Source organism: Octodon degus, unplaced genomic scaffold (assembly GCF_000260255.1).
Source record: "Octodon degus isolate 3935 unplaced genomic scaffold, OctDeg1.0 scaffold00100, whole genome shotgun sequence".
Taxonomy (NCBI): domain Eukaryota; kingdom Metazoa; phylum Chordata; class Mammalia; order Rodentia; family Octodontidae; genus Octodon; species Octodon degus.
The window spans coordinates 8,645,641-8,657,685 of NW_004524676.1; the positions used below are offsets into that span (position 1 = coordinate 8,645,641).

Consider the following 12,045-nt stretch of genomic DNA (forward strand, 5'->3'; position numbering starts at 1 on the left):
GGCGGGCGGCAGAAGTGGGGCAGGTCCCCGGGGACGGCCGCGCGCTCACCTCGGGGTAGCAGTCCTTCGCCAGCACCTGCAGCATCGCCGTCTTCCCGCACTGCACGTCTCCCACCAGCACGAGCTTGCACCTCACCACCACCGGCTGCGGCGCCCGTCGCTCCTTCATGGCTGCGGCCTCGCGGGGCTCGGCTCGGCTCGGCTCGGCTCGGGCTCGCGGAGGAGAAGACCGCGCCGCGCTGCAGCGAGGTTCCCGCACACTGCCCGCTCCCAGGGCTAGGGAGGAGGCCGGCGCTGCCTCTTTATATTGCCGAGCTGAGCCAATCACAGGAGGAGGCGGACACCGTCCAGGCCAATTCCTGAGAGGTGGGATCCCCTCCAGCAGCCAATGACAAGAGGATCTGAGTCAGCGCCTCCTTCCGCCCGTCCCTCACTTAAAGTTGCACCGTTGCTTCCTCCTCGAAAGGGATTCCCATGCTGTTCTGTATTTTGTATTTGAAAGGGTGGAAGGACTTGAAGCAAAATTAAATGAAGAAAGTGTCCAACAGGTAGTGTCAAAAAACATAAGCTAGCCATGGAAGCAGAAAGTGAGGTCAAGTTGAAGGTGCAGACACTGCCCCAGGAGAAGGACAAGACCAGCCTGAAACTATGGAGAGGTGCCCCCTGGGCAGGGTGTGGGGTGGCAGGGTGGTCCTGGAGACCTCTGACCGCTTTCCTCTAAATCCTGTTCACACCAGTTCCCACCTCTGGCATCCCAACATCAGTTCCTAAAGCCCTCCGCACCTTTCTGTTGTGGCAAGATCTCCATAGGCAGTCCAGGCTGGCCTTGAACTCATTATGTAGCCCGGACTGGCCTCACACTCATGGGGCTCCTCCTGCCTCAGCCTCCCCATATAGGGATTATTGATGTGCCCTCCCACACCTGCCTCACAAGTCCCCCCTCAGGAATAACACTGACCAAAACAAATGAATATTCAAAGCTCCACTCTTGACCAGAGCTAGGCAGAAAGAAAGGAGCGAGAGACTGCAGTAGGGGAGAGAAACAGGCCGCAGCAGAATAACGCCCTGTCCACTGGCCAACCCTCACGGCACGCCAGCATCCTTAGCAGGGTTTGTTCTCCTCCCTGGTTTAGCTGCCTGGATGAATCAAGCACAGGTCTCGTTCCAGGTTGATGTCAACTGACACTGATGCACTAATGTGTCACCTGCTTAAAGTCCAGCCAAGAAGACTGTGGCTGGGACAATGGGATTAGAAGTTGGAGGGCTACTGGCTGGGCATGGTGGCACTCTGGAGGATGAGGAAGGAGGATAACCATGATTCGCGGCCAGCCTAGGCTACATAGTGAAATCCTGTCCCAAAAGATCAAAGGAGAAGGAGGGGGTTCAGGGAGAGTAGAAAAAAGAGGAAGGAGAGGAGGAGAGGAAGCAGCACCTGTTGGAGGACTGAGGTTGAGATGTCCGCGTGGCTGCCTGGAGGCCTGGCCCTCGAGGCTTTTCATCCTCCAGGCCTCCCCTCCAGACAGAGCTGTGAGAGGCCACCCTGGCACCCTCTTACCCTTACATGCTCGGGTTCTCTCCTCACACCGACGCACAGGCATCGTCCTTCACACATGCCTGTGCCCAGCCTCTCCTTCACACGGCCTTCCTCCAGCTACTGCAAAAGCACACACAGAACAGTTCAAAAACTGTTTCCAGGGCTGGGGAGATAGCAGTTTAAGTGCCTGCCTGGCAAACACAGGGACCTGAGCTCGATCACTGATACCGCATGCCTTACCAGCCCCAGGACTGGGCATGGTGGTGCATGCCTGTAATCCCAGGGCTGAGAAGGCTGAGCTAGGAGGATCACTGTGAGTCTGAGCTGTGTAGTGAGATCCCATATCAAATAAATAAACTATTTTTAAAAAGTGCCTCCTTGTATGCCTGTAATCCCAGCACTTGAGAGGCTGAGGCAGGAGAGTCACTGTGAGTTCAAGGCCAGCCTAGGCTACATAGAGAGACTCTGTCTCAAAAAACTAAAACATTTTAAAAAATAAAGTACTGGGCATGGTCACATGTTGATCCCAGCACTTGTGAGGCTGAGGCAAGAGGATTACCAAGCACTCAAGGCCAGCCTGGACTACAGAGTGAGTTCAAGACCAGCCTGAACTACATAGCAAGACCCTGTCTCAGAAACAAAAGCAACCATTCCTTTGAAGCAGATAGCGTCATCTGGCCTGTAACAAGATTGCCAGCCTGGCTCCTCTGAGGTAGACATTCCAGGACCTGGGCCTGCACAGATTCCTCTCTGGGTGGCTGCATTTCAGGGTCAGGCAGCAGAAAATGTACAGCCGCAAGCTCTACCTCCAGAATGTCTTCCAGGTAACACTTGGTGAATTGTGGGAAAGGTGGTAAGAGAACGGGAGAGAGAGACAGACAGAGTGAGACAGAGACGCAGAGAGGTGGGTCGGGAGCAGCCCGCAAGGGCGAGGAGGGTGGAGCGCGCGCGCGGGGGCGGGCCAGCGCTGCCCTGACCTGCGAGGCTTGGGAGGGTCACTTCCCTGGCGGGGCTCTTGCCTCCTCAAATGTTACTTGAGAGGTGGTGAGGTTTTTAACCAGAGAAACACTAAAAAGGCTTTTTAAAAAAAACAGGTCCTCTTCACTAACTTTGATTAAACTTCTTCCAAGTGTCTATCTAAAATTCTGCAGCCAAGCCGGTGTGGAAGATCATGCCTACAAACCCAGCACTAGGGAGGCTGAGGCAGGAGAATACCTGTGAGTTTGAGACCAGCCTCAGCTACATAGTGAGTTCAAGGCCAGCCTGGACTACATAGTAAGACCCTGTCTCAAAAAGAAGAAGGAGAAGGAGAAGACTACAAACTTCTGCAGCCAGAGTAATCTATTTATAAGACAGGTTTTCCCTTAGCCCATGCCTCTAATCCCAGAATTCTGGGAGGCAGAGGCAGAAAGATTGCAAGTGGGAGCCCAGGTGGGCAAAGTAGCAGATGTGGCCAGACCGTGTCTCAAGATCAGAAAGGAGCTGGAGATGTAGCTCAGAGTAAAGACCGTGAGTTCAGCCTCCGGTTCTGCCAAAGAGAAAATGTCTTCCATATTAAGACCGAGCAAGTTTATGTATTTCTTAAAAAATTATTTATTTGGGGCTGGCGAGATAGCTCGGTGGTCTAAAGCGCCTGCTTAGGCAAGCGTGCAATCCCCAGCACCACATGCCATGCCAGCCCCGCCCCCAGGGCGGTAGTGAGCCATCCTGTCTCAGCCTCCTTAGCCCTAGAATACAGGGCTGCCCAGGACGGCAAGGCATGTGGTATCAGGATCAAACTTGGGTCTTGTACTCTGCAGGCAGCACTTAGACCACTGAGCTGTCTCCCCAGCCCTAGACTTGGCAAAGGCAAGATGGCCCAGTAGAATAAGCGCTTCCTTGGCAAGTGCAAGGGCCTGAGTTCAATCCCCGGTTCCACCAAAAAAAAGAAAAAGCATTATGGCAATGTGGACGAATCCAGTCACAAAAGATTAACCATTTATATGAAATATTTAGAACAGGGAACTCCAAAGAGACAGGAAGTAGATTAGTGGCTGCCTAGGGCTGTAGGCACTGGGGGAAATGGGGATGACTGCAAAACAGTACACTTCCCATCGGTGAATTGTCTGGATAAGGCTTTACTTTGAAAAATAAGGTTATAATTCTATATTTTTATACAGCTTTCATTAATTTTTTTTTTTTTTTTTTTTTTTGCGGAACCGGGGATTGAACTCAGTGCCTTGTGCTTGCCAGGGAAGCGCTTATTCCACTGAGCCATCTCCCCAGCCCCTTTCATTAATTTTTTAAGGACTGTTCCAGATTGAGCATGGTGGTGCGCGCCAGTAATCCCATCACTTGGGAGGCTGTAAACAAGAGAATCAGTATGAGTTCGATCTAGTAGTGAGACCCTGAACACCCTGTAGAGCCTTCCCTAAAATACAGAAGAAAAAAAAAGGACTGTTCCTGAGTGATTTATCTCCTCAGTCATTGACTTTTTTTTGAGACGGGGTCTCCTACGTAGTTCAGGCTGCCTTGAACTCACTGTGAAGCCCACACTAGCCTCAAAGTTGGGACACTCCTCCTGCCTCAGCCTTCCCAATGTGGAATCACAAGTGTGTATTACAGCACCTGGTCTTTAATCTTTTTCAAAAATAGCTTTTGTTCTTGAAGAAATGTTCAAACACTTAAAAAGATACAGGGGCTCAAAAGTATACAGCTGAACAGTAAAGCGCTTGCCTAGCATGTGTGAGGCCCTGGGTCCAATCTCCAGCAGCACAATAAAATAAATACAATAAAAAGATAGAAAAAATAATACAATGAAGCCCATGGACCCCTCACCCAACCCCAACAACAGTCAGCACAGTCTTGATTCATCTGCATACCCACCCACTTCGCTCCTCTCTGCTCCTCTACTAAATGATTTTAAAGCAAATTGTAGATGTGGTAGCATTTCATGCACGGACATTTTGGTATTCATCTCTCTAAGAAAAGGGCTCCATCGACACGACCACAACACCACTAGCACAGCTAGAAACAGGCAGCTGAGCTAGACACGACCACATTCCCCGGCAGTGCCACGGTTTCCCCATTTGTGCCACACACTGGCTTATTCAAATCAAAAGCTAAACAAGGTCCACACGTTGATTTTAGTGCTGAGGCTCTTCTTTTATATGTTTTTATTTTTATAGGTTTCCTTCCTCCCTTTAAGAAAACGTGTTCTTTGCTCTACAGTATCTTCTGTGATCTAGATTTTGCTGATGGTGTCTCCAGTGGTGTTGCTTACGAGTCAGATACTCTTTACTTGAACCAAATCTGGCAGAACGCCCAAACACACAAAAAAGTGAAAACAAACAAAACTTCCCTGTTGAATGGATGGGGGCACGTCATGGCCCATCCGACCTCTGTTTCCTCTGTGGATCCTGCCAAGGGCAAAATGCCAGCAAACGCAGTTGGAAAACTAGAGTCTAGATAATACCCTGTTACCTTCAGTGTGTGCAGGGGTGTGCGGGTGGTGCGTGCGTGCGTGCGTGCGTGCGTGCGTGTGTGTGTGTGCTACCGCATGTTCAAGGATCAGACAGCTACCTTATCAGTTTTTTTCTTTTCTTTTTTTTTTTTTTTGGTTTTGATTACTCTGATAAGTTCCCTATCTAGGTCAGTGGCATAATGCACAATGATCTTCAGGGTGCTAGCAGGTTAAGCATACTCTGACTCTTCTCAGAGCATACACATGTCCTTTCTGTGCCCCAGGGACTCTTGCAAAGGGTTCCAAGTGCTAGGTGTAGTGGTAAGCTCTTCAGTCCCATGACCTTAGGAGGCTGAGGCAGGAGGATCACCATTTCAAGCCCAATAAGATACTATCCCCAAACAAAAAACAACATAATAAAAAGAGGGTGGGTCTCCCTCTCCCGTAATCCACACTGTGCAGCTCCACACCTTCTTGGGTGCTCAGCGGTCTCTGGCCCCGGGGTGTGGGAACACCTGACCTTTTGACCGCTCCTGTTTTGGCTGGGGCAGCTAGAGAGCCCCTGCCTTCGCGTTTAGGGTTTACGAGGGCCGATGGACAAGAAGCCTGGTGAGTACTTGGGGTGGGGAGCAGCGAGGACCTGGGCCTGGGCTCTGATCTGAGATGGGTGAGGGGACACTAAGGGTGCGGGAGGTGCTCACAGCACTTCGGAACCAGCCCGTCGGAAGGGGGGTCCGCTGAAATCAAACTTGCAAACACAAGCCCTTCAGATCCAAAGACAGAGTGGTTTTTAGTTTAAAGAAATGGACACGCACAAGTACACCCCGCTGCCCCCGCAGAGGCCAGCGAAGCCAGGCTCACTGACTTGTTGCAGCTCGATGCCCCCCCCCCCGCAAGGATGTCGTTAGAGAGCTGGGATTTGAGCCCAGCTTGGAGAACGTGGGCTGTGGCAGGAGCTGAGGCTTTGCTCTCAGACAGACGCTGTCAGAAAATAGAGTATCTTCATCTTATCCAGAAGGTAGGGGCCGCCCCTCGAAGACTCTGTCTTAGACACGAAATATATTTCTCTCAGTAAATTCTCCCCGAGGGCCTGCCCACTAGCTCAGGCAGTCAGGCTCAGGATGCTGTGGTTCGAGCCCCACATCCTCAAGCCTTGCCAGACCTGCCCTGAAGGCATCCTGAGCCAGCCCTGCCCCCCCAAATCGGTCAGCATATCCTCCCCACTCTTAACCTAAACTTCCTCGAATTCATTCGTCCATATTAGAGTATGCGGCCTACTGGACACCCAGGAGGTTAGGAGTTGTATTTCCCTTCTACTAGTGGGATTATTTGGAGGCCCTATCTCGTCCCTATATCATACATCCTGTATCAGACTGATAAAAATAAATACATTCAAACTTCCAGAAAGCAGCTGGGTTAGTGTAGCATACCTACGGTTCCGGCACTCAGGAGGCTGAGACAGGAGGTGGCCCTGGAGTTCAAGGACAGCCTAGGCTACATGGGGAGACCCTCTCTCAAAGATCTCAAACCAAAACAAATCAGAAGGTAGAAGAATTAAGCAAAGCAAAGTTGTGATTGTCTGCAGCAGCATTCATGGTGGGAATAGGTGGAGATCTGGTTACTTTAATGGTCTGAATTTTCTTGTTTTTGTCTTTGTTCAGATATGATCACGGAGAGGCCTTATTTTGTTTGATCTGTCCTGGTTGCTGGGTGGCCTGGCCTGTTTACGGCATTCCGTGAACTAGCTGGAGTTCTGCAGAACAAAACGAAGGTGTTGCCAAAAAGGCTCAGCCAGTTCCTGGCTGCCTAAGATTGCCTTTCCCCTTCCTGGCTATCTCTTAGCTCCTCTTCCAGGAAGCTGGACAGGCTACTGACATCCATCAAGGGAGCAGAAGGGGAAAGTGAAAGCAAAAGGAGACTCTTCTGGACAGACCTGCGCAAGAACAGGATGCTGAGCAGGAACGAAGGGAATGCTCTAGTGGAACAGGATGGCTTGGCCACAAGAGATGGAGGCCTGGGGAAGGAGGCACTGTGATGTGGTGGTGGTGGTGGTGTGTGAATAAAGGTAGCTATGGAAGGAGGAAAGACTACACGAATGAATAAAGCCTCCTGGGGAGACCGAGACAAGAGAAGGAACGGCTGAGCATGAGGCCGGAGCAGAACCCAAGAGATCCCAAGGGGCTGGCCCTGTGGAAGCGCCCTGCTCTGGCTGGGTTGGGTGGGGATGGAAGTGGGCAGGAGGGCCTGAGGAGGAGCAGGGATCCACCCCAGGAGGAGGCTGGACCAGGCTTGTGAGATGAGACAAGAGGAATGACCCAGGCGCTAGCGAGAACCCTAAAAGTGGAGCAGCCTCGCTGGGGACAGAGAAGCAACTGGCAGCGAGCCCGGCCAGGCCCCAGCGAGCTCCCAGGGCCCAGATGCAGCTACTTCCCCTTGCCCCCATGCAGCAAATCCCTGAAGCTTTGGTCACCCCTCTTTTTCTCGCTCACGGCTAGCTCCTTGCCCAGGGCCTCCCAAAGCTCCTTTCTGGTCTGGCAAGGATGGACTGGGTGTCACACTCGCCTGCCCGACTGCCCAGATTTCCTGCTGCAAAGCCAGGCAGAGGGACTGTAAGGAAACTTAGTTTCTCTATTTCTTTCTTTTTTTTTTTTTTTTTTTGGCAGAACTGGGGATTGAACTCAGGCCCTTGCACTTGCCAGAGAAGTGCTTATTCCCCTGAGCCATCTCCCCGGCCCCACTTTCTTTATTTCTAAATTGGTAGGGTGAAATCAAAAACAGGAAACTGCGTAGATGGCATCCACCCTTATCTTAAGGTCTTCTGATGGGGGAGGCCCATTGCGCATGAGATCCAGCTTCGTGCCTGGTGTGATGGTGGAGGCCTGAAATCCTACCACCCTGAAGGCTGAGCCAGGAAGACTGCAAGCTCAAGGGCCACGTGGACAGCTGGGCGAGACCCTGCCTCAGAAGAGCCGAGGTTCTCTAGGCTCCAGCCCAGGCCCAGCCCCCCATCCAACCTGCTGCCTGTGGCCTGCCAGCTCCTGCTGCCCTCCTCCCCTCTGGCTCCTCCTCCTTACAGCTGTGTGCCACTCCACAGGGCTTTTTTTTTTTTTTTTAAGTGTGTGTGTGTGTGTGTGTGTGTGTGTGTGTGTGTGGCCAGCTCAGCCCACCAGGGGGCAGGGCTGGCTGGCATGTGGTGCTGGGGGATTGAACCGCGGTCCCTGTGCTTTGCTGAGCTTGTTCTAAGTAGGTGCTTTAGACCACTGAGCCATCTCACCAGCCCAGATTTTTCTTTTTTGACACAGGTTTTCACTGTGTTGTCCAGGCTGGAAGAAACAGCACAGCGCTGCCATCTCTCTTCCCCTCCCCCTTCTTTCCTCCCTCCCCTGCCCTGCCTCTCCCTCTCTCCCTCTCTGTCTCTTTGTCTCTCTTCCTATCTCTATCTCTCTATATATCTCCAGTACTGGTGGTGGGACTCAGGGATTGTCACGCATGCTAGGCAAGTGCTCTACCACTGAGTTATATCCACAAGTCTTTTCTTATTTTATTTTAGTAAACTGCCCAGGCTATCCTCAGATTTACAGGCCTCCTACCTCACCTCCCAAGTACTTAGGATTACAGGCATAAGTCACTGCACATGGCTACCGTTTTATGTGTATTCTTACTTGACACATAGTAACTGTGCATGCTTACCAGGCACAGTGTTACATTTCCATATGACACACAACTTGTAATGCTCGGATCAGGCTAATTTGGCATATCATCGCCCCAGACATTTGTCATTTCTTGTGTTGTGGGACTTGCACTCTTTCCATAATAGCTTTCCTATTTTCCAGTCAGATATAGGCCTTCTCAGGGACCTCTGACACACACCTGTGACCCCAGCACTGAAGGTTTGCGGTGAGCTTGAACAACATAGCAAGACTCTATCTCAAATCAAAGTGAACAAAAGGGTTGTGCAGGTAGCTCGGCGGATGAATGCCTGCTTAACGCGTGAAGCATACGACTTGATTTCCCAGAAAGGAAATGTATTATAAACCTCAACAGACTACGCTGGATAAAAACACACTCACTAGATAAAAACTGCTAAGTAGTCCTTCGCTATTTTGTGACTTGATTCCCTCAGGCTCACTGTTTTGCTGTTTTCAAAAAAATATTAATCTAAATTATTTATTGTGGATTTTTTGCTATATCATGGGATTTTGCAGTACGGTGCATTGTACATATGTTGTTAAAATTACATAGGTTTACGAGCTTAGAAAATGGTTAAGAATATTAGAAGTGTTTCTAAAAGTGTAGGAAGCGTTTATTATAAACCCTTAAAATAGATATAAATACTAAAATAAATATAGCATCATACTTCGCTGATTTTTTACTTTTTGGGGGGGGCAGAACCGAGGATTGAGCTGTCTGATTCCTCGGCCACCATGGCGCCCGTGAAAAAGCTTGTGTCGAAGGGGGACAAAAAAAGCAGCAGGTCCTGAAGTTCCCCCTTGATTGCACACGTCCTGTAGAAGATGGAATCACGCACGCTGCCAATTTGTTTCTCCAGGAAAGAATCAAGCCGGGAATCTCGGTGAAGGGGCGGTCACCATCGAGAGGGGCAAGAGCAGGATCACCGTGACTTCCGAGGTGCCTTTTTCCAAAAGGTATTTGAAATATCTCACCAAAAAATATTTGAAGAAGAATAATCTACGTGACTGGTTGCGCGTTAGCAGCAAAGAGAGTTATGAATTACATTACTTCCAGATTAACCAGAACTAAGAGGAGGAGGAAGATGAGGGTTAAAGCTCCTTTGTCTGGAATTTTTTTTTTTTTTTTTTTTTTTTCAGAACCGGGGATTAGAACTCAGGCCCCTATGCTTACCAGGCAAGCACTTATTCCACTGAGCCATCTCCCCAGCCCTGATTTTCATTTATTGTGGGGGTGTCTGGAGTGTAAGAGATAAGAGTGAGATCACTGCATATAAATAAGTCGGCCCATGGGGCCAGGAAGATGACTCAGTAGAATAAGCGCTTCCCTGGCAAGTGCAAGGGTCTGAGTTCAATCCGCGGTTCCACAAGAAAAAAGAAAGAAAGAAAGAAAGAAAGAAAGAAAGAAAGAAAGAAAGAAAGAAAGAAAGAAAGAAAGGAAAAAGAAAAAAAGAAGCCAGCTCTGGTGGCGCACACCTGCAATCCCAGTACTCAGGAGCCTGAGGCAGGGGGATCACTGTGAGTTCAAGGTCATTCTGAACTATGTAGTGAGACTGTATCTCAAAAAGACACACCCACACACCCACCCACCCACACACAAGTATAGATAGATAACAAAAATAATAGTAAAAATATGTAGGTCCAGGGCTATAGATACACTGTATCTGAATTTTTGTATCTCCTAAAGCTGCCTGACACATTTACTAAGCACAGTGCACACTAATATTTTCTACCCCATTGAGAAGACTTTGCCAAGACTTCCTAGTGTGTTGAGCTCCGTTTCCACCCTGCCCTGGTGACCCCGGGTGAGACATCCTGGGCCTGATCACCACTTGTTCCTCTGCCAGCAGTGTCTTCTACAGACCCTCCCAACCAGCACTTGTTTATTCTTTTGATCAAAGGTTAGCTTAGTATCACCTGCCCAGAAATGTCACCCAAACCAAACTCGCCACCTGATCTTCCTTGGTCATGTGCTCTGAGTCGCCTTTGTCACCTTGTTTCTGGTTTACATTTTTTTGCTTGCCTATTTTCTGTTGATGTTCCTTACTCCTCCGCTAAAATTCTTAGGGCTGGGACCCCCTCAGGCCGGTGCCAGGCGTAGAGCACCAGGCACAGCAGGAGCCCAGAAATCCTGCTGGGAGGATGAGCCTTGTCAGGGTTCTGCTCCCTTGCAGCCCTTGGCCTTCTCTACGACACAGAGTTGGATAAAGACCCGGAGCTCCTGCAGTCCTACCAATCTGCCCAAGTTTCCAGGACACCCTAGAGGTGGGGCTCCAGACGCCCAGAGTTGGCCTAGTGCGCAGGACAGTCAGATTGTTCACCCACAATTGGTGGGTGAGAGACAGTCAGATTGTTCCCACGCCACGCACCTGCTGTGGACAGACCCTGGGTCCAGGCAGAGTAACAGAAGGACAGAACTGAAGCCAGGGCACACAACAGAGACAGCCGTGCAAGTGTGCTTCCTGTGTGTTATTGCACTACCTGTGTTGTCCCCTCCATCCTTAGTCTGAGGGTAGGAAAGGCTGTAGGGAACACTGTGACACAGTCCACTAAGAGGCAGCTGGAACCAGTTCAAAGTGGGGCCACACAGGCTGAGAACCAGTGAGGGCTCAAGCCCCCCTCAGCCCAAATTCCAGCCCCCACAGGTTGCGCAAATCAGGCGTGAACCACAGTACCTCATGTCTTCCCAGCAGCCTCCAGAAAGCCTTCCAGGGGACTGCGAATCTGAAGCAAGCTGGGAGTTCCCAGCTGGCCTTCCTCCCCACTGACCCTTGGGGCGCCTGGCCTCTGAGCACAGAGGGCTGGCGGGCTCTGCATCTGGCGGGCGCCACCACTTCCTGATTGTGACCTTAACAGCCACCTGCCAGAGGAGCCACAGCCTGCAGGAGCCTGTGTCCTCAGCAAGGACTTCTGATATCCAGAGCCGGGGTCACATCCATGCCGGGACATTCTGGTGGCCAGCTCAGCCTCCCTAACCCTTTCAGGAGGTCCACAAAGGGCAGCAAATAGAACTGCCACAGAGAGTCCTAAGGTCTTTTGTTTTCCTGCCAGATAGAGAGGGGGTGCTATATTGCCCATGGTGGTCCCAAACTTGTGACCCACTTGCCTCAGCCCCCCGCATAACTGGGAATGCTGACATGAGCCACCACACTGCAGCTTCTTTCTCTCTCTCTTGTGGTGCTAAGAATCAAACCCAGGCTTCAAGTACATCAGGCAAGCGCTTCACCCCACTGAGCTACATCCCCAGCTTGCTCTCTCGCTCTCTCTCTCTCTCTCTCTCTCTCTCTCTCTCTCTCTCTTTTAAAATTTATTGTGTGTGTGTGTGTGGCCAGCTCAGCCCACCAGGGGGCGGGGCTGGCCGGCATGTGGTGCTGGGGGAT

At 50.7% G+C, this 12,045-nt stretch overlaps 1 protein-coding gene and 1 pseudogene across 1 annotated transcript in view; one reads left to right on the forward strand and one right to left on the reverse strand.

Annotated features, from left to right (window-relative positions):
• Positions 1-267, reverse strand: part of Rnd1 (Rho family GTPase 1) — a 6,386-nt gene extending 6,119 nt beyond the window's left edge. The window contains exon 1 of the mRNA XM_004638617.2: positions 50-267. Within this exon, the coding sequence (XP_004638674.1) occupies positions 50-169 (120 nt within the window). The 5' untranslated portion in view covers positions 170-267. The remainder of the gene's footprint in view (positions 1-49) is intronic.
• A 9,133-nt stretch (positions 268-9,400) lies between these two features.
• LOC101568060 lies at positions 9,401-9,761 on the forward strand (annotated as a pseudogene).
• Positions 9,762-12,045: the final 2,284 nt, after the last annotated feature.